This window comes from Mustela nigripes, chromosome 10 (assembly GCF_022355385.1).
Source record: "Mustela nigripes isolate SB6536 chromosome 10, MUSNIG.SB6536, whole genome shotgun sequence".
Lineage (NCBI taxonomy): Eukaryota > Metazoa > Chordata > Mammalia > Carnivora > Mustelidae > Mustela > Mustela nigripes.
This window is the reverse complement of record NC_081566.1, coordinates 56,161,997-56,185,784: the sequence shown is the minus strand read 5'-3', so window position 1 is coordinate 56,185,784 and position 23,788 is coordinate 56,161,997. Positions and strand designations below refer to the sequence as shown.

The window sequence follows — 23,788 nt, the reverse complement described above, 5'->3', positions numbered from 1 at the left end:
TGGACACTGGCAGACCTGCCACAGACACACCTGTCCTGCGTCCCCACCTTGTTTCTGACTGAATGGATCTTGGGCATTTTTAGTTGGAGACAAAGTTGTGCATTTACCTATTAAAACAAGCTTGTTGATAGGGAATCAAATTATCTAGCCTTAATGTTAGATAACTTCTCATCCTATTTTCTTCATTTTCTCAGTGAAAATATCGCTTTTCATGATGTTGCTATGAGGATTAAGTAAAAACTCCTTCCTTGGAGCGCCTGGCACAACTCAGCAACCAGAGATGGCTCCAGTATTAACAAAACATCTGTTCGTGATTAAGACTTCTTGTTATAAAATTAGTGGCTTACCTTAAGATCACGGTGAACAATGCACTTTTGATGGCAATACTGTACAGCAGACACAATCTAAAATAAATATTTGGATAAAAGATACATAATTATTTTATGGTAAAAACACTGCAATTTTCCCCCTATGACAACCTCCAAATGAGATAAACTACCAACTCAGATTTCAAAGTAGTATTAAATAATCTCCCTGTTCCTTCAGTTCTGAATAAAGTTAAAATGAGGAAAAGTTCACTTTTAAATGTGGACAGTGTAGATAAGCAGCATTCTCTTGTTAAAATATTTCTTTGTCAGAGTCTATGAAGATTTCTGTGGGCTGTTACATTTTTCTACTGACAGACATAATCAAGTGTATACAGTTTGCAGTTCTGATCAATGGTTTATCCCAATATTGGGATAAGAGCTTTGGAACACATGAACCCATCTCTTTTAGGAATTATAATGAAATGTGTCCAAGGCCCATTTTTTTAAGCGAGGCCAATTTACTAAGACCTTATCAGTGGGGTATGTGGCATTGTCCTGTATTTGTTCATATATAAAGAAATGGGAAAATCGTTCAGCCTTAAGATGAAACCCAATTATCCAAAAAAAAAAAAAAAAGAAATGGGAGGGAAATGAAATTTAATCTTAAGCCTCTTATTAGGTCAGTCAAGCAAAGTATTTTACCCTTAACTAGATTTCATATGCAACTAGAATTTTTAATTGTTACATAGAGCTCTTCGTGGACAACGACTGAACAAGATGGAAACCAAGAGTAGGAGCCAAAGATACAAGTGAGAAATAGCTTATAAAGACTTCTTCGATAGCTGTTTACTACATAAAATAGAGAAATGGAAAGAATCAGATAGCAATCAAGGTAAGAACTATTTTGTACACGTCGTTACAGCTGATCTACAGGAGGACGGCCATTTTAATGCACAGCAGAACATTCGATCTTGTGGATTCGGTTAAATGGAAACACAATATGAATGCTGAATATTAGTTAGGCATTTACAAATGGAGATAGAAGTGAGATTTCTTAAAGTCTAAAGATGATGTGAAGTATGACCATGCTGATAAAAATATGGGTTTAAAAAAACTTTCAAAGTAGAAGTGAGGCTGATCGCTCAGTACACTATTCTAACATATATTAAATGGTTCAGACAGAAACATGAATTCGAAACAAAATCTACACACAATGAGTAATATGTAATTCAGTTGAGTTCATTTTGATTCAAAAGTCAGTTTATTGAGTACCTGCTATGTGCAAGAAAATGTGCTGGTTGCCAGGGGAACACAAAATGAACACTACACGGACCCTGCCCTTAGAAGCTGAAAGTCTGATCAGGAGAAAACATGTACAGAACATGTATATGAGCAACCACCGTACAAGGCAGAACCATAGAAGCAGAGGCACAAAGAAGTGAGGGAACCACATCAAATAAAGAACAATTTCTGTTAGAAATGCCTGGAGTACGGGATATTTGATCTAAGCCATCCTGTACGACGGTAGCATTTGAAGATGTGGCCATCTGGTGATGGCGAGGCAGGGGGAAGGTGGTGAAATGCACTGAGGTTGAGGCTACACAATGTATTTGAAAAGTAGGTGGGAAAATGGTAGTCGTGGGAATAAGCGTTGACAGGTTGGTAAAAGTCTCTGAATTCCAAACCAAGCAGGTACTACAGAACCACTAGATGTTTTTAAGCAGAGCAATTGTGAATGATTATAATCAATTTGAAGTGTAAATCCCCCCAAACAGCAGAATCGTATAACAAATATTTGTTTTAGTCTCCTTAAGCGATACGCTTTAAAATCTAATATCCAATTTCCATTAAAACACATTGATTTGCCAAGAGATATACACACTTACATGTAAATATAATGCATCTTAATGAATGTCCTACAAGGCTAATTTTAGTAATACTGGTTTTCAAGTCACTTTGTCTTGGTTAGAGTGAAGCATGTTATAGATACATGACTTGGTTAACAGACACGCATTTCAACATTAGACAGAATGGTCTCCATGAAAGCTGTTCTACAGGCAATTCTGGGATAAAAATCTCCTGAGTGTTAAAACCTTAAGAACAGAAAGATAATTAAGAGAATGCTCTGTATCAAGCACTTCATTCTCCCCAAACTCTATGACCTCTGACTTCTATCAATTAAATGTGGTGGCTTATAATGTTGCTAAACTTATCCCACAGGGTACAATTTCTGCCTTCTATCTGATTCACTGCTAGAGTCCCAATGCACAAGCCTAAACCTTATTGTATTGTTCTATGGCCAGACCCTCTCATTCCAAACATTCTGTACCTCATTAAGTAGGATGTAGAAACTTCCTTATGACTGTTCCCTTATGGGTCTTGAAAACATGATTTACAATCAACCCTGCACTGACCCTAAATTCAGACCTGTCAGTGTTCCGCCATGAGGTGCAAATGTTGGATTGCTTTGCAATTAATTTATAATTGAGTTAGGAATTCCCAAGCCTTAAGTAGTAGCTTTGATATTGGAAGAGTTGAATCAATATTGTAATTTTCTTTCAGGTCCTTCGAACATCAGGAATGCAGTGGCACTGCACGGTCCATGGGTACTGAAGTGCTCTTGAATTGTCTCTGGCTGTATCCAACAGTAGAGGCAAGGACATACATGTGTATACACTTGATAACACAGTACATTCCTAAACTGTTTATATTTAAAAAAATAATTTCATGATACAGAGCAAAAAAAACAAAAGTGTACATTTATCTTCTTCATTACATTATAAAGAAAACCAGGCATCTCAAAAGCAAATTTAAGAGTAAATATAACCCTTTGTCAAATGACTACTAAATTGTGTATGTCTGCATCCCTGGTTTTTAAAAAGATGAGTGAGTTACCTTTTTAATTCCAAAGGAAGGCATACAGATAGTAAATACATTTAATATTTAATAAATAAGGAAAATATTTCCTACTATATGACATTTTAAATAGCATTTGACACTCAACCTCTGCAAAATGAAGAGTATTTCTAAGAATAATTCAAAATTCATTTTTTAAAAGAGCCCATTTGTAATTATTTGGATCTTTACGAAAACGTCTTGTGTTCCAGCCACCGGGAAAGATGGGCAAGTTCACTCTAACAGCAGGGCATATTGTCACCTTCTCTAATTCCAGAGCACCCAACACCGTTTTCTCCACACAGTATGATTTCAGTAAATAAATACAGCCGGGTGACTAAAAAGAACTAGGGTAGTAGCGGATTCCAGGGGAAATATTCAACGTCAAGTGTAATTTTTATGCTGGTCGGCTCCTAACTCCGACTGCGTGACTGATAGCGGGAGAACGATGACATTGAAGGCGATGACCAGGGCTTCAGTCCAGGGGAGCCTCCATCCCGGGACCGGAGAGGACTGAACAGGAAGTGACAACCCCACGCAGGTCTTCAACAGTCCGTCCTCCCTACTGGCTGTCTTTAGATGTCAGGTATTTCAGGATGAAGTTTCTAGGAATCTATCCTGAATCAGAGGGGTATGCCTATCTTTGGTACAGAGCATCTCACAAATTATGTTCCAAAAAGTAATGACTCTGTGAGATATCAACAATAGCATTTTATCAAACAAACTCACTTTGGGACCAGTTTGGAGAATACTATGTCAAAAAAAGGTGAAACAGGGTTTTCCTTCCCTCTCCTCCAGAACTTTCAACTTTTTCTAATTGTTTATATATTAACATAGATGTAACATCTCTTAGAGGAAGACCCTATAACCATATTCAGTGTTTCCCCAACTGATTGGTCACAGGACCCCTTTAACTAGAGAATCAGGACCCACGTTTACAGAAGTACTGAGCTATTTTTTTTTAAGACTGTATTTATTTATTTGACAGAGAGAGACACAGCGAGAGAGGGAACACAAGTAGGAGGAGTGGGAGAGGGCGGAGCAGGCTTCCCGCTGAGCAGGGAGCCCGATGTGGGGCTCAATCCTAGGACCCTGGGATCCTGACCTGAGCCAAAGGCAGATACTTAATGACTAAGCTACCCAGATGCCCCAGTATTGAGCTATTTTTAAATGAAATATTTTAAATTCTCTAAGGTAAAATTTGGGTACAGCAAGTTGCCTGCTGAAATTTTACTTCAATAAATTTTATGAATAATTTACAATTCATTATTTGTCTTTTCTATGGTAACTTATAATGTATGTTAATTACTTCATTCCTAAAAATTAGAAGTAAAATCCTAGATGAACTTATTTTTCCTTTTTTTTAATTTCTATAACAAGCCATGTTCCATTTGAACTGGAAATATACACATCTTGCCATAGTCTTCTACTACATCTATAAGGTTTTTTGCCCACTTGACTAAATAAAACTGACCACAGTCTTTAAATCTAAAAGGTATGAGTTCTAATACCAAGATGTCTTTAATGACAAAGGAAAATACAGTAATGTCTTTAAGCACTATGCATATATACTAAATACATAAAGCTAAAAATACTTGATAATAATTATTGGGTAAAGGATTAAGTATTTCTTTTCTTTCTTCATCTATATTTCCAAAACTATCAATGAATTAATGACACTCACCTATAAACATTTCACTATTTATGATCTTCTAAAAATAACCATATGCAACTATCTTAAATTTAAATTCATAAAGAACAAATTTCTTTTTCAGTTTCCCATTCTTAAAAAGTATAAGAAAGCAGAATTTTTCTTTTTAAAATACCATGTACTCTGAAGTCCAGAGTATATAATGTGATACTGTCCATTGTATATTACTAAAAACATTAGCAAAACAAAGTTAAAAACTACTTTCCATACCTGCCTAAATTTTGCACGGGCCTCTTTTTCTTTCATTCTTCCATGGGCAACTAAGTAATCAAATACTTCACCTGAATCAGAAAGGTAAAGCAGGCAGTAAAATATACATAAATTTTTCAGTTAACAATATAAGCAATGTCAAGTTTTTGCCTTGATTTTAGAGAAGCTTATGGCCCACAATTTTCTGCTAGTTTTATGTAAATCACAAACTATTACACGAAGGAAAAAAGGGAAAAACTACACATAGAATTGAGTATCTGTAGCAGCTTATGATTTAGCAAAACTCTTTTAAAAATAAGTGATAAAAACATAACCGAAAAAACTTGCTTTCTGATTTCAAGTATTACACAAAAATACAGTCAACTCTTTATTATCCATTCTAATAAAGGGAAGCCACAGTTCGAGCAATCAAAAAGTTCCATTTGGCTTTGTATTTGGAACCTACATGTCAGACAAAGTAACGAAAGTCATAGCACGCCGGATCTCTCTCTCTTTTAAATTCTACATGTCATGGAGTCTTGGTCAAACTCCTTCTCACTACTTCCATTCGCTTTGATTTCAGCCACTTCCTTCCTATACTCTGACTATGCTATTCTCACAATACTCATCTCATCTATTTTGGTACTTTTAAGTACGCACACAGAATTAAACCATCCTGCGTGCATCTCCCATTACTCCAAATGAGCTTTAGTTGTCATACCTGCCCTATCCCCATGAGAGAACACAAAGTGGATAGACAATACATACTTGCTGAAATAACTGAAGCTAGAAACTACAGAAATTTCCCATTAGATCCATTACTTTACATGTCTGAAGTTTTTTTCATTTTTCTTTAGTCAATACTATAAAAAAGCAAATTAATATTTAGTTACAATATTAAAAATAAAATATCTCAGTGTAAGGGAGAAATTTATTTTTTACGTCCTTATAATATACACCATATAGATATACATGTATATTAAAAACTCGCAAAGTGGGTTAAAGAGTTCTTATAAATACAGCAAATTGGTTAAAACCCAGGCTTTAAAATCAGACCAGTTTTGATATGAATCCTGGTTTAGCCCCAAGTAGCTACTGGGAGGTATTAGGAAGATTTCTTAACTTTATTAAGACCCAGTTTCTAACCAGTGCCTATCTCACATGGCTGTTTTAAGATTAAATGAAATAATGCATGTGCTTATTAGCACAGTGACTGGCATATAGTAAGCACTCAATAAATTATATATTTGCATTTAAGTTTACAGAAAATTGTATATATATTCAATATCAATCCTATAAATATATAAGTAAAAACCAAATATGTAATGATGTATGTCAGATGAAACTAACACATCTAGAATGTCAGACAACATATGAAATCAAGCATACTTAAATGACTGAATGGGATGATGAAAACAAATGAATGGATGCTCTGGTAGACCCATCACAGTAGTTAATTCTAGATATGTGAGTTTAGGCTGGGAAAGATGTATGCAAGAGTTCAAAAATATGGACTGCTCTTGAGTCCTGCTTAGAAAGTCCGCACCCCAGGTGTTTATGAGACTTAGTCTTTCACTTATTGTATATACTGTTTGCTTGTGATTTGCTTCCCCAAAGAATGTAATCTTCTTGAGGGCGGGACTGTGTCTTTGCTCATCCATGTGTTTCCCAGCACCAGAGTAACATCTGGTGCACAGAAACATTTAATAAATATTGTTTCCATGAATGAAAGAGGGAATCAACACACCATTCCAGAGCAGCCCCGACACCTACTTTTTATAGGCTCTTTTGGATTAAATATGGTTCTGAATCATAAATGAGTTTCCTGCCTACCTAATCACCAAAGATCTCTTGCTCTGTTAGTGAGCCAGAATCAGATGATCTAAATACTCCTGACAAAGAGGCAGCTGTTTAACTCAACTCTTTATTCATGTGAGAGTCAATCCTAAAATGTCTAGAAATTTCAGAGGAAAAATACTAAATGTTGATTATAAAAGTTACCTTGCCATTTATAGATTAAAAAGGTAAGGAAATCATTCTAGATTTGCCACCACAGAGCCATGATGGTTTTGTGAAAGGGTCACTGATGAGCCAGACTCAAAGAAAACTCATCACTAGGAGTTAGAATGGAATGAGAGAGCACCTGGTTTGGGCAGGTATACACCTCTGCAGACTGCACCCCAGGGCCCCTCCTAACTCTGCTACTGAAGGAGAGCAGTGATGACCCCATGTGCTCTCTGGTACCCCAGCCATTGCTCCCCTTCATTAGCACCAATAGAGAGTTGACTGTACTTACCATCTATTGTCAAACAGTATACATGTTAATATTAACACAGCCTTGTGGTGAACCTTCATGAAATCAGAAGTGTCCACCGATTTTTAGCGGTAAGTAATTTCTCCTATCAAAGCATGTCTAGCCCCTTTCTCTAGACTTCAGATCAGTAAAAGGGAAAAAAAGAGTCCAACTGAACTAAAAATATCACCCAGGGTTCCCACGCTGACAAACTGTTATATAAATCTAACTAAAGGATAGAAAAAAAGAAACAGTTCATTATGTGTTATCTCTGTAGGTTCACTGATTTTATTATAGAACTACATTTTATGCAAATTCACATGGCTGTATTAATATATTTTAAAAATCCTGTAATAATAAACCTTAATGACATAGGTTTTCAGGTTAAGTAAAAAAAAACCTACATCAAAATACTTTTAGGTTGAGAAAAGGCTTTGCAAAAACCCGAACCTACTAAAACTTTCAATCTGCATTAAAAACAGAAAAAGCTATTAAAATATATGTAATATTTGTAGTAAACATTTTTGGAAATCTAAGAAACAGTATAAAAACACATAGTTTGGATACAAAAGACTAGAATAAATTCTCTTTATCCAACTTACATTAAATCTGAATTACCATAAAATTCTCTACACTTCTATTAGCTAAAAGGACTCAACACTAAATTTGACCCTAAGTAAGTTTCTCTATTGATTAGCAAAAAAGATAATTAGTAAAAGTGGTTTAATTAATTTCAGCTGCCGTCCCTCTTTTCTATTTGCTTAACTTCTTTATTCTTCAACTGCTTAAACATTCTTTTTTAGTTATTAAATGATTTATCTCCAAAAAATTTTAAACGTGTTTCTAAGAAAGTCTTAATGCTTAACACAACAGTGATTTTGAGCAGACATACCTCTCATTTGAAGAAAAGTTCAGAAGATGAAAATAATTTTCTATTATATACCAATGTTTAAAAATCACTCTTACTTTTGACACTATGTAGTCAAAGTATATATTATATTCTGCAAACACATCTTATTTCTGTCGACTCAGTCTTCTGACTTATAACATGTATAAATCAATACTTGTTTAAATTGAAACATTTTATGGATTATCTTGAAAATGCAGGTATATTGAGAATCTGTCATATACAAACAATCAATGAAATAAACATCTGTCCTAGAACATGCTTTTACTATAAACTTTATTAAATATATTGTGAATTTGAGATTCCCTTACAGCCAAGTGCTTTTAAACACAATAATAATATTTAGACAAGAGAATCAAAATATTCATTGATAACAATGCAAATTTAAAGTTTAGAAAAATGTCCCTAGGCAATTTTTCACTGAGCCAAAATGTGACTTTTAAATGTAGGATCAATGGATCTTGAGAGTAAACACTGAATTTTACTTAAGATATATCACTTAAAGGTATTTTAATAAAACTATACATTCATTAATGTGATTACAGTGAAGACATAAGTGTTACAGTGAAGACATAAGTGTTACAATGAACCTTCAGGTGTTGATAATTCTGTATGTCTCATCAAAGAGAACTTTTCCATCCCTCTCATCCTTACCCCCACTCGCGTACTCCATGACTAAATAGAGGGTCTTCTCTGTTTCAATAACTTCAAACAATTTTACTGAAAAAAGAAATTAGAGATATAACTTGTAATTATTAGCACATATTGGATCTGCTTTAATTTAAGTATAAATTTTCCCTCAGCCAAGGGAAAATTTGAGTATTTACTAAAAATCATTAATTATAATTTTAAACTGAAAAATTCTCTCAAGAGTTATTACTACTATGGAGGAAAACTACTTACCACAAAGTGATTTGGAACCAACTGCTGGGTCAAAAGAGTTAAGTTTCTGGGGTTAAAAAATCATTACTTTTTCTAATGAGAATAATATAATAAAAAGGGAAAAGCTTAAAATCAGAATAACAAAATTTTAATTAAAGCTTATAAGGAGACTTATTATAATGACCTTATCATAAAATGTTAAACAATCTTTGACAGAGAAACAAAAAAATTCTCTAATTATGTGGTGTTACAAAAGTATCTGGTTAAACAGCTACCAAGTTATCAAACTTATGTAGTTTAAATTATTCATCACAAATAATCACATTAACAACTCTAATAAACATAAGATTTTTAAGTGTAAAAGAAACAAGTGTTAAGAAAATGAGCAGATTAAAAGAAAAATTACTTTTTACTTCTTAGAATCCAATAACTTCCTATGTACTCAATATATTTATTTGTAAATGTAGAGAAAAATAAGAACTTCTGGGAATAAGTAAACTAAAACTGAAATAAATTCTATTTTCTTAAAAATTCAATTTAGTGATTTTTCCCTATAAACTACGGTCAAATCCAAAAGCATTTTATCAAAATTATCTAGAATTCATTTCTTATAAATACCTCAATGGTATCCAATTGCTGTTTAGAACCATTTAGTAGGGAGATACAAAAAATATTCATATGCATTAACCCCAAGTCACATGTATTATTTTAGTGGAGAGCACAAGACAGCAAGGTAGTAGAAAATAGCCATCTGCAGCCTTCAATTAACTTCTTTATAATCTATTTTTACCAAAAATATCACTTTCTCAGGTTATCACTCTTTTTATAAAGAACACCCTTAAAATTCTATCTTTTCAAATAGCTTCAAATTAAAGAATATACTTCATCATTAATTGTATATGTAAATTTCATACCTATATTAGGATGATTCAATATCTTCATTATTCGTACTTCTCGAAACAGCTGTTAAAGAAAACAGGTAGACATATTTCTGTTAAAATTATTCACTTGAAGAAATTCATCATCTTACAAGACACTAGGAGATCCTGGTAATGACCTAAGAAGGAAACAAGAGATTTGTTCCTCAGGCTCAACTCTAACTTTGCTGACACTTGATTTCCAGGACAATTTTAACAAGATGAATCCAGATGGTTCTATGTGCAGGTAGGTGTAAATACACCATATACCATAAAACTCAACATTTTTATTTGACTACTCTTCATTACTGCAAATAAAAGAAAAACACTGTAGAAATGAAACTAAACGATCTTACACATAATTTTTTATCCAAAACCAATATTCCTTGGGGGCAGGGAGGGGAGTCCTGATTCTTTAGTTATCTCCACTGGCTGATCAGACGCTTTATGAAAGATTAAATGATATAAACCTACACCAAATAAAATTTGAAAAGGAAACAAAACTATTTTCAGTAGCATTTTTAGGGAAACATATAATAGCAGTAAAGGACAGTAAAAATATATTTACCATTTAAAAAAAAAAGATTTTATTTATTTATTTCAGAGAGAGAGATCACAAGTAGGCAGAGAGGCAGGCAGAGGGAGAGGGAGAAGCAGGCTCCCCACTGAGCGAAGAGCCCGATGCAGGGTTCAATCCCGGGACCCTGAGATCATGACATAAGCTGAAGGCAGAGGCTTTAACCCACTGAGCCACCCAGGCACCCCTATATTTACCACTTTATATAAAACCAAGGAATACTGAAAATCAGTCACTTTTTGAAACACAAGTGTTAAAAATTCCATTCCTTTTATTTTACAATATAGGGCCCATTTTTTTAAAGTCTGACCTGGCATTTTTTTCCCCTTTATGTTGTCTTTGAGAACATGTTAAGTTCAAAATCAATTCAAGAAAATAGAATAAGTGATGATATTCCAAAAAGTCTTTATTATGACATATGTTTTATCAGAATACATGTAAAGTTGATGGTTTCAGAGGCAACATTTCTCTAAGGAAGATAGACAAAGGGCCAGGAAGAACATGAAAAGTTGCTCAACATGATTAATTACTAGGTAAATGCAAATCAAAATCACAGTGAGATAACACCTCAGACTCAGGATGGCCTCTACTAAAATATAAACAACAACAACAACAACAAAAAAACAATAAATAACAAATCTTGGCAAGGATGTGGTTAGAGTGTAGGTATCTAAAAGACTGAAAGCCGAGACTCAAACAGGTATTGTATACCCATGTTATGATAATACAATGGTATTATTCACAACAGCTACATGGTAGAAGCAACCCAAGTGTCCACCGAGGAATGAATGACCAAATTGTGGTATATCCATACAATGGAATAATATTTACTCTTAAAAATAAAAGAAATTCTGACATACACTATAACATGAAAAAACCTTGAGAACATCATATTAAATGCAATCAACCAGTCACGGAAGGAGAAAACCATGTGATTCCACATGCATATTAGGTATCTAGATAAGTTAGTCAAACTAATAGACATAGAAGGTAGCCAGGGCCTGGAGTGACAGAGGAATAAAGGTTTATTGTTTAATGAGCACAGAGCTTTCAGTTAGGGAAGAAGAAGAAAGTTCTGGAGTTGGACGGTGGTGATGACTGCACAATAATGTAAATGTACTTGATACCACTGTACTTTTAAAAATGGTTAAAACAATAAATCTTATGTGCATTTTAACACAAGTTTAAAAACAGAAATATAATGCATTGATACGCCTCAAAAGATTTTACACCAGTGGAAAAACCTACTTAAGGCTTATCTACCACAGAAATCTTGTCCCAGCGATCCTTGATAATTGGCATACCGAAATGCAGGCAGTATGTAAGTCTCTCTCTGTATGTGTGTGTGCACATACATACATATTTATAAATAAATCGTAATGAAATCTATGATCAAGTAACTTTAACAATTAAAAACTGTATATCAATAAACAGAATATGAAAGCAAATGTATTCATGGTCACATAAATCATCAAGACCTGTTGACTTGATCTCCAAAATTCATCTCACCTCTGTCAACTCTATCCATCCACACCGGCAACACTGGATTCCACACGTCTCTGTAAACATCCATTCTGCATCCCTTTTCTATACTCCCATCCTCCAGTTCATTATCCACACAACACTACACTATTTCAGATCCACTGGCGGTCTCCCAGTGCCATTAGCACAAAACCCATAATCTTCAACATGGGCTACCAGGCCTTGAAAATCAAGATCTTGCTTACCTTACCATGCTTATCTCATGACACTCTAGATAACAACTAGATGGATGTCTCCTAGACGGATTTCACTCAAGCCAACCAGCATCCTTCTCAGGTGAGCTTGCTAAGATCCCTCTCCACTCAGGGCCTTTGTACAAGCTGTTCCCCCTCTTCCTGGAATGAATGTTCTTCATTCACTTTTTGAATTATGAAGTATTTCAAATTTGTTAAAAAGTAAAGAAAAACATGAAGGACACTGAGAGATGGAGAGGAGAAGAGAGTTGGGGGAAATCAGAGGGGGAGACAAACCATGAGAGACTGTGGACTCTGAGAAACAAACTGAGGGTTTTGGAGGGGAGGGGGAAGGGGGTTGGGTAAACCCAGTGGTGGGTATTAAGGAGGACATGTATTGCACGGAGCACTGGGTGTGGTACATAAACAATGAATTTTGGAACACTGAAAAAATTTAAATAAAAAAAAAAGTACAGAAATAAATATAGCACCTACTTCTCTAAAACTAAGAATAAACAACTTATGCTAATATTCTGCCATATTTTCATAATATTTTAAATAAAATTATATATTTCAAATTTATAATTTTTTATGTTTAAGATTTTATTTATTATATATATATATAGAGAGAGAGAGAGAGAGCGCGCGCACACAAGCAGAGGGAGGAATAGAGGGAGAGGGAGCAGAAGAGGGAGAGAATTTCAGGCAGACTCTGCACTGAGTGTAGACCCTGGTGTGGGGCTCAGTCTCACAACCCTGAGATCATGACCTGAGCCAATACTGAGTAGGATGACCAACTGACTGAGCCACCCAGGTGCCCATGAATATTTAATTAATAATTTTATTTAATAAAATATTGATAAGACATTAATCATTATAGTCATAGCTAGAAGCTCATCCCCACCTCTTTTTCTTCCTTTCCACCCTAGATAGAACCACAGCCCTAAGGCTGGTATGTAACAAGCTACATACTTTTATAATTTTCTATACGTATATATATAAATAGCAATATTACTTACATAAATGGCAATATTACTTTTTTGTGTTATATAAATGGAGTCATATTGAAATTATTTCTCTAAACTTATTTTTTCTCCAACATAATGTTTCTTTGTTCTATCTCTATTGTGTATAGATCTGGTTCATTTACCAGAATTGCTGTGTTCCATTATAAGAAGAAACCAGTTTATATACTGTTCTGTTGAGGATGCTTAACTTATTTATATATTTTCACTATTGCAATCTGTGTTATAATGAATATTCTTGACATGTTTCCCTAAATACCCAGAAACTTCGTTTTTTGATCATGTTGCGTATACACCTTCCACCTAATTTGCCCCCCCCCCACCCCCATTCTGTACATGACGGGCTAGAACTCAAGAAATGTTGAGTGCCTACGCTGCTTGGTCTTTTCTATCTTGGACCCCATAACCCAAATGACCCCTTAGAGCTATAAGTCTCTGTTACTGGTGGTTTTTGCTGACTGGAGCTTCTGACAAAGGTTTGGGTCTCATTCCCTCCCTAAAATGACTAACGGGTTTTAAAAAGCAGCTATTAGTTTGCCACCAGACTGTTGTCAAGACAGAACACCTGTCTCAGAGAGATGTCTGTTGACCAAACTGCCTTACTCAGGTCCGTGGGCTAGAAGGAGGTGAGGAATATTGCATCAGAAGTTGTGTGTGTGTGTGTGTACATGTCTACATTACACCTAAAATATAGGTGTTTTTAGGGCAGTTTTATGTTCACAGCAAAATTAAGCAGTAAGTATAGAATTAGCCTGCCCCTCCCATCCCCATACGCACAAGCTCCCCAACCATCAACGTCCCACACCCAGCAGTACATTGTTTTACCGTCAGTGACTCTATATTGATACATTATCACTCCAAGTCTATAGTTTACATTAGTGTTCATTCTTGGTGCTATAAATTCTGTGGGTTTTGACAAATGTATGATAGTGACATGTGCCCACCATTACAGTATCACACAGAATAGTTTCACTGCCCCAAATAGCCCCTGTGTCTCATCTATGTAACCCTCCCTCTCCATAAATCCCTGGCCGCCACTAGTCTTTTTTACTTTCTCCATAGTTTTGTCTCTTGAGAAGATCATACAGTTGGAATCATAGTATGTGGCCTTTCAGATAGACCTTATTCATTTAGTAATATACACTTAAGGTTCTATGACGTCTTTTCTGGACTTGATAGAGTATTTCTTTTTAGCTCTGAATAACATTTCATTATATCAACATTACCAGTTAATTTATCCACTAACCTACTGAAGGACATCTTGATTACTTCCAAGTTTTGACAACTGCGAATAAAGCTATGCTACGAACTCTTCGTAGGTTTTTGTGTGGACCTAAGTTTTCAACTCATTTGGGTAAATACCAAGGAGGATGACTGCTGGATTATATGGTAAGTATGTTGGTTTTCTGAGAAACTACCAAACTGTCTTCCGAAGCGGGCATACCATTTTTTATTCCCACCAGCAATGAGAGTCCATGCTGCTCCAAATCCTTTAGCAGTGTTTGGTGCTGTCAGTGTTTTGGATTTTCACATTCTAATAGGTGTGTAGTGGTATTATTTCATTGTTTCAGTCATAACTCCTAGTAACAGATGGCACTGACCATCTTTTCATAGACTTATTTGCCACGTATAGATTTTCTTTGATGAGATGTCTGTTCAGATCATTTGACCAGTTTTTAATCAGTTGTTTGCTTCAGTCTTTTCAAGCCATTTTTTTTTTTTTTTTTAAAGAGAGAGTGAGAGAAAGAGAGAGAGCATGAGAGGGAAGAAGGTCAGAGGGAGAAGCAGACTCCCCATGGAGCTGGGAGCCCAATGCGGGACTCGATCCTGGAACTCCAGGATCATGACCTGAGCCGAAGGCAGTCGTCCAACCAACAGAGCCACCCAAGCGCCCTCAAGCCAATTTTTGAGCCCGTTCCAATCTCCGACAATACCAGAAGCCTGTGCACAGTAGCAAACATGGGTTGTCCATCAAATACCTTGTCAATTCTACTCTGTAACATCAGAGAATGGGTCATTCACACAAGTAGCCCTGGAGGCCCTGGCAGAGGAAGTCAGAAGTCACATCCCCTTCACTTTTCCCTTGTGGGTCTTAGGGAGGTAAAAGGCCTTGGTCTGGGTGGGGTGGCCTCAGGTCAGCTGAGGGAAGTGTGCCCAGGGGGTCCTGGAATCCAAGTAACTATCCCTCCCGCCAGGACTTTGGAGGCTGATGCTGGGGTGGGGCTCTGTGAAATCTCCCGTGTTCTGGGGGCACAGTTCCCTCCGAACAGGGTTTTTGTCTTAGCTTCTGACCCCACCTAGGCTTCCTCTGCTTATTGGATGAACCGTCCTCCAAGTAAGACTGGCACCTCCAGAAAAAGAGGAAGTAAGGGAGCCTAGCATCAGACGACCTTTGCTCAGGGATTCCTTTGGCTGACAGCAGAGGCAACAAGTGGGTTAGATTTTCAGAAAACGTATACTTCTGCTTTCAGCCTTTTTATACAATTCACATGTAACTATAAAATCACAACTCACAAATCTGATGATTCTGGGTTTTATTAACCAGAGTTCCCTTCTCCCCTGAAAAACAAGTCAAATACTATGCCAGCCTCTTACTTTTAAACTCATGGCTTTCATGAAGTCATTTTACAAGCACTGAGTAATAAAATCAACCACCTAAACATTAAAAAAAAATCATTTTATAAGGAAAAAGGGTTATTTGTAACTCAGGTATAAATATATTTTTAGATAATGAAGATTTTTTTTTTTTTAAATACTGGTTTTTTCCCTCTGAACCCTACACCTGAAGAATGTATTACTCAGAATAAACACAAATAGTCCCCATTTCGGTTTTGCTATACTATACAGATTTTAAAGTGGCTAGACCTGTTATTAATAGGAGCAGCATTACTGTAACTGTCATTTGCATTCACGAGTATGATAGTTATTGTGTATTTCTAGTAGAAAAGTCCCTGAAACCAATCTGGCTCTCTCATACTTACACATAAGTAAATGACCTCTGTTTGCTTTATTTGGTCTTGCTTTCTTATTAAGACTTTCTCTGTGAGGTTGCTGTATTTGACTATAAAATCACAACTCACAAGCACTGCAGGACAGAAGCTGGTAAGTGGGTTCTGCTTTGTCAACCGTTACTCTGTATGCCCTCGGCAAAGCCCGTGCGACACTCGAGCGCCCTCCATGCTCACGGTCCGCGGGGCTCCCTGTACCCTTGAGCTCCCGAAGCTGAACAGCAGGTTTACCAAAGGTTATCTAGGCCCCAAACATATCTGTCAGCTATAGACATTACTGCAAACAGCTAATGTAATTCATATATGAGTGTTGTATTGCTGAATAAGAAATTATCACACCCTGGCAACTTGGAACAATACACATGTATCATCTCATGGTTTCTGGGCAGGGCTTCTTTGTTTGGGTCCTCCCGTTTCCATCAAGGTGCTGCTCTCATTTCAGGGTCCCATGGGGAAGAGTCCATGTCCAAGCTAACCCAGGCTGCAACTACAGAACTGAGGACTCCGGCTTCCTGCTGGCTTCTGAGTGGAGGCCACCCTGACGTCTTAGAGACCGCTTCCATGTCCTTGCCAAGCGGCCTTCTCCAACATGGCCATTTACTTTATCGAGCCAGCAAGGACAATCTCCAGGGCAGGCTGCCTAGCAAGACAGGCCTAAATAACACAGTGTAATCATGGGAATGAAAGCCCATCACCTTTTCTATATTCTATTGGTTAGAAACAAGTCAGAGGTCCTGCTCACATCTAAGGAAAAGGGATTATATAAAGGTGTGAATACCAGAAGCAGGGATCATTGGGGGTTGCCTTAAAGTCTGTCCAATACAACTAAATGTTACATAAACCAATGAACTAAAGTTTATTGTTTACCAAAACAAGCCAAACTGAATAATCTGTGAATACTAGATAAAAGCTACTACAGAAATTATTGTCCACTTAAGTGTGGGCAAGCTAAATGTCAAGGATGAAAATAAAATCTAGTGGTCTGCTCTCAGATCATTTCTGGGTGTCTTTAAATTCTCCCTTTATTAATTAAAGAAACAAAACAAAACTGGAAATAGCAGCAAATGTGAGTTTATGGGTGAGATTTGTGCAAGAAAAATGAAGCTGAATGCCAATCAATAGACCCAAACTAGGAGTGTACGGTGGAATCCTGACTTATGTGAAAAGACTGGTCAATGGTGATGTATTTTATTCAATTTAAATGTTAAATATCCATATCATTTTTCATACTTCTTCCCATTAGCATATGTCTTCAGTTAACAGCTCCTCACTGCAGTGGAAGAGGGCTTCTACCTACTTTCCCACTGGCACGGCCACTTCTAGAAGGCGGTCCAGGAAGTGCAGCATGGACAGGCCACACCAGCTCTAGTTCTAGCTCCTCCTCCTCCTCTTCTGCCTCAAGAAAACACATCAGATTGTAAAAGTGGAGACATATTGTCACATAGGTAATCTTGAATTTATTCTCATTAATTTTTATGCAATTATTATTAGCAAATTTGGTAGTTTATTCTTGGAAGCAAACTGTGGAGACAAATCTTACAATGTATAATGAAAACATACTGATGTCTCCTGACAGCTCCATGGTTGAGAATCAGTAATCTCAAGGAATGGATTAGATGCATATCCTTTGACATTCCAGAGATGCTCGTTTTTGTTTTACTTCATAAGCTAGGTTTTGAGTGCCAATGATTTCATGAATGCAGTCCCTGACAGGAACCTAGAATTTAGCCACTCTGTTCTACCAAGAACAGAGATGAGCTGGAGACAGGATTAAAATTATCTTCTGAGGATATCTGGGTGGCTCAGTCAGTTAATCGTCTGCCTTTGGCTCAGGTCATGATCTCAGGGCCTTAGGGACTGAGCCTAAGCTCCTTGCTCAGCAGGAAGTCTACTTCTCCCCCTCCCACTTCTCCCTGCTCCTGCTCTTTCTTGTTCTCTCTCTCTCTCTCAAATAAATAAATAAAATCCTTAAAAAAGTTATCTTCTGAAAATTGGAGCATCTAACAAAAATGTCCCTACAAAAATGTAGCGAGAAGGCCACTCTACTGCCCTCTGGAGATGAAGCCAGGGAAACAGTTACAGGAAGGGCCCAAGTTCTCATCAGAATGTAACTTTTTATTCCAGTGAAAAGAATAACACACAGCCATCTCAAGATGTCTTCAATATGCTGTTCTATCCTTAGTTTCCTCTCCTTCAGTAATCACTGACAAAGAGAGAGGAAAAAACCGTAACCAGTAAGAGCATGAATGGGTCTGTGTGGGCTGGGTGTGTGTCGGCTAAAAATGACAGGCAGTTGTGGAAAGAGGAAGAGTGGTTGCTGCTAGAAGAAGTTTTTAGTGTGTTTTAAGGGGCACACTGACCTCGGACCATGAAAGCCAGTGGCCTGACCCACCTATCACCCTTCTTCCCAAAGAAACGCTTCAACTGTCAGCTAGATTTGGGTCCTTCACACCACAGATCCGGAGAATCGGGGCCAACCACACAGTAGCACATGGCTTAGTAAAAGGTCTAAGATGTCTCCTCCTCTTCACAACTCCCCTTACCCCTTCCCAAAACCACAATATTCCAGCTGGCCGCACACAGGAAAGGGACGGGGCTAATTACTGTCAGAGCCTCCACTTCAGCAGCCCGAGTCAAAGGAAGCAGAGAGCCAGAGAGAGGGTGAGCCACATACATGGATGTGATCTCTCAGCCCAGAGCAGACCATCTTCAGCGAGGGCGCCCGTGTTCCCAGGGCTTGCTGTTCCTCAGGAGAGGTGGAGACGGTGGAGGGCAGAAGGAGAGCTGAAAATGTAGACCATGCTAAGAAGCATAGCTCGAGATGGGCAGTTATTGTTAAAAATATCAATTGCTGTACGCGTCCTACGTCACGTACAAGCCAGGAAAACAAAGGTTTGCGAATACGTTAAAGAGCCCCACACGACTACTTGAGTTTCTGATTCGAATTTTTAGTTCATTTTTTTCTTGCTCGTTTTCAAACTGTGACATCATGATGCTTCCAGCATTCTTCAACTTAGCAGGAATGCTCCGAATTCACAAATACTCTCCAGACCTGCTGTGGGCCGAAATCAAGGCCAGAGCCTGCTGGAGCCCCGTGTGTTCAGTCCGAGAAGCGAGTTCTGCGTGGAGGCCCGCGGCGGGCTTGCTCCGTCGGCGAGGCGGGGGGGCCCTCCCTGTTCGGGCTTCATGACCAAGTAGGAATACTTGGCCGTTCAGCGGCCTGAACTGTTTCCTCCTTGGTTCTTGGCGTTGTTCCAGGGAACTGAAGTGAGTCAACAAGGGAGATATTTACTTTTCATTTCAGTCCTTCTAGTTAGGGCTTAAGGTCAGGGTCAAACTCCATTAGTGTTCATCAGTATTTGCCTCATTTGTGAGCATTTTCTGTGTCTCCCCTCGGCTGTTCTCTTGCTTCCCATTGCTTCTATTCCTTTTGCTTCTTACTCTTTTTTTGATGATGGGGAAATCTGTTATATTTAGAAGCAGCCACGTGGACATGGCTTAGACAATCCTCGTTCTGTTTACACCCCAAGCTTCGTAGTCAGGGGCCAGTCGAATGGACGCCCTCCTTCCACCAGACCCGCTCACCGTGTTGCCCTTGGCTTCATCAAGGTCACAGGACCCCTTCACTGCTCCTTTGGTCTTGAGGCAGATGGAGAAGAACACTGCGGCCACGGGGACCTTGACAAAGGCAGAGTGGTCAGGCTTGTTCCCATTGGGGGAGCTCTTCCAGGCTGTCACGGGAACTGGGGCTCATAGGAGAGGAGGGTGACATTCAGATCTTCTTGTGCCTTTTGACACAGCCTTCTTGGCCTTTTAAATATTTTGTCCTGATTTGGGTTTGGTGAGGGGCAGGAGCCCTCCTTTGCCTTCGCTGTAATCTTTATAAAAATCCTATCTGTACCTTTCATAGCCATTTACTGGTCTGTCAGTGAGAGGTGTGGGCACTGCTTCAGCCTGCAAGTGATGTTCAGCTCCTAGAGACTGCTAGGTCGTCATTGAGACTCTCTCAGAGAGAGAGATTTTATATATGATTTCCCGATTGATATGATTAATATATATATGATTTATATATGATATGCCGATGTTAACAGAACCCTATAGATTAAACTTTCGGCTTTTAAGTTTCTAGGGTCATCACCTCACTCTTTTTTCAGCCTTCAGACATCTTGTGGACACACCACATATTTTATAAAGTTATTGCTAGTCGCATAACAACTTCAGACAAATTTCTTAAGTTCTTTCCATGAAATGGTAGTTGAAAAAAGAGATCTGAATACAAGTAAATGAATATATATTAGATGATTTCTAACTAAAAAAAATAAAAGTGTTGTTCAGTATTGCTTCCCAACCTTGACAACCTTTAGGTCAACTATTTGTTCCAACATTAAGAGAAGGTAATGCTTTTTAAGTGACAGGCTGGGCCACTTTCCCAAGTTTCATCTAGATGGATTACAAGATTATAAGATTCTTATTTCTTATCAACTAGTACCAATTTTATATTGCTCGAGTCCTTCCCAAGGCCTTGGACAATTCCGAGCTCATAATTAAACATACTGTTTGAGATAGCGAATCAAGTAATTTCAGACAAAATATATTAAACATAAAATAGATCGGATGTGAAAACAGTTTGAATTAGTAAGGGATGGAAATTAAAATGGGATACCATAATGCACCCACAAGGTTGACAAAAACTAAGAAATCCGATAACATAAAGTGTGGGCAAGAACGCAGAGCAGCAGTAAATCTCACAGTGTTGGCAGAAGTATAAACCGTTATAACCACTCTGAAGAGCAATATAACAGTATTAGTAAAGTTGAGGATACGTGTGACCTTCAACCCAGCAATTCCGCTTAGAGAGATACACCCTAACACATCTGCTTGGAGACATACATCCTTTTACATATCTTCACAGAAAAGGTATACACAATAACGATCAGTGCAGCACTGCTTCTGCAGCGAAAATGGAAAGCTAACTAACAAGGAGAAAAAAGTGAAACACAAGAACACCAGGAACCCTCTACACATTCACCAGCCAAAAAAAACCCCGAACTGTAGCATGCCTATGAGTAAGATAATGGGTAAACTGTTGCATCCTCTCTCAGTGGTATGCGGTAACAGTAGCGAATATAAAGGCACTGGGCTATACAGACTAACATGACTAAAACTTTAAGACAATGTTACTTAAAAAAAGCGTGTTGTAGAAAGACAAGAGGTTTAAAAATAAATAATATGTAGTGTTTTACATATAGAAACACACAATGTGAAAAATGCTTTAAGTTTGAATGAGAATAAAAAGATCAAATTCAGAATAGTAGTTACTTCCAAGTAGGAAAATACATGAATAGAACCTAAAAATAACACCTAAGGCTTCAGGTGGATCTGTAATATTTTATTTCTTCAAAAAAAAAAAAAAAAAAAAAGAAAGAAAGAAAAGAAAAAGAAACGAAACAGTTTAATCTAACAAATACCATAAGAAAGCAACTTTTTTTAGAATGAGGAAGACATTTTGAAGTCCCCATCCAAAAATTATAAATAGCCCAGTTTACTATGTCAACAAATGGCCCAAATTAGAAAAAAATAAGAGTATGACTCTCCAAATAACAAAATGACAATATGACTTTTAAAATAGCTAGAGGTGTAACTTTTAAAATAGCCTGAATGGTGTAACTGGTTAATCGGCTGACTCTTGGGTTTTGGCTCAGGTCATGTGCACAGGGTCCTGGGATCGAGCCTCACATCAAGCTCCACGTGCAGTGCTCGCAATCTCTCTCATAAATAAATCAATCTTTAAAAAATGAATAAATAAAACAGCCAGATGGTTTAGTTTAAAACTCAAAGGTGATTTAGATTTCTAGCAACCCCGCTTCCAGAGAGAATCCTTCCATGTTTACACGTCAGTAAATCTTACGTAGTTTCTTGAGAATATAGAGACATATGCTTTTTTTTTTTTAAAAGATTTTATTTTATTTTCTTCTGACAGAGATCACAAGTAGGCAGAGAGGTGGGCAGAGGGGGGGGTGGGGAGGAAGCAGGCTCCCTGCTGAGCAGAAAGCCCGATGCAGGGCTCGATCCCAGGATCCTGGAATCATGACCTGAGCTGAAGACAGAGGCTTTAACCTACTGAGCCACCCAGGCACCCCAAGACATATGCTTTTATAGCTAACAAAGGCCAAGTAATTAGAATAGAAATCTTAAGAGTCAGAGACAGAAAACACACACCAAGAACTGTTAAGAAACAAAATCACTACCAAGAGTTAAACAAATAAAAACGAAAGCAACTCTTCATGAATGATCCTTGGTTATGAGTGCTTAATTTTCAGGAGCGCAGAGAGATTTAACATTCTTGTGGAGACAGCAAAGGTTTCCCTGCAGAAATGATGCTAGGGCTGAAATGTGAGAAATGAAAGAATACGGATGAATTAAGTCCAGGGGTGCGGAGTGCCTTAGGCAGAGGGTGGGGTGCAGAGTGGGCTAGGAGCAGCTGAAAGTACTGAGGCTGGAAGAGCAGTGCATGGGGCAGAGCCCGTGGGGAGCTGGTGCATCATGGGGCAGAAGAGGAAGGTGGGGCCTTGAATACCTTGTTAATGAATTTGATTTCCAGACGACCAACAATGGAATGCCATCTAGAAGTGTAAATGAAGGTATTTTGTATTCTTGATGACTTTTTAACTTTGCGTGTGGGTGTGTGCGTGTGCATGGATGGGTGCAGAGGGTCGCAAAGTGGATGCAGAAAGACCAGCTGGAAGGCTACTGGGGCAGCCCACAGGAGAGACGACAGGAGCCTTGTCTACAGCGGTCCTGACGGGAAAAGATAAAAGCAGATGTTCTCAAGAGACATGTAGGACAAAATCGGCACAATTCAAGGACAGACTAGAGGGTAAGACTAAGGAAGAGTGAGGAGTCAGGGATTGTTCCGGACTTCTGGCTCGCACAACTCGACGACTGTCACTCACTGACAGAGGATGCTGGAAGAGCTCCCGCGGGCGAGGAACCGAGTCCGCACGGCAGAGACCGGGAGCTCAGCTTTGGACGTGGTAAGTTTGGGCTACCCTTGAGAAACTGAAGCAGATTTAGGGGAGGTCTTAGTTTGAGGTATAAATTTGTGACTTTGCCTACCGTTGAGATAGCCCAGGAAGAGAATACAGAAAGAAAAGAGGACCAAACTTGGTGGGATTCTAATATCAAGGCCAACAAAAAAGGCAACAACTCTACATAAAAGAAACATAAAAGGAGGGACCAAAAAAAAAAAAAAAAAAAACCAGAAGAAAATATATGGAGAAATACAAGCTTTCTTTCAATAAATTCTTCTCAGATTAAGAATTAATTAATGAACACATGTATCTGGCTCAATGGCACAATGG

General features: G+C 37.8%; 1 protein-coding gene across 3 annotated transcripts in view; it reads right to left on the bottom strand.

Annotated features, from left to right (window-relative positions):
* The window catches only part of MARK1 (microtubule affinity regulating kinase 1), a 110,041-nt gene that overhangs the window by 38,978 nt on the left and 47,275 nt on the right, over positions 1–23,788 (bottom strand). For all 3 annotated transcript variants that reach the window (XM_059413369.1, XM_059413370.1, XM_059413371.1), the window contains exons 4-7: positions 10,100–10,148; positions 8,958–9,023; positions 5,125–5,195; positions 348–404 (exon numbers count right to left, since the gene is read on the bottom strand). In XM_059413369.1, the coding sequence (XP_059269352.1) occupies positions 348–404; positions 5,125–5,195; positions 8,958–9,023; positions 10,100–10,148 (243 nt within the window). The remainder of the gene's footprint in view (positions 1–347; positions 405–5,124; positions 5,196–8,957; positions 9,024–10,099; positions 10,149–23,788) is intronic.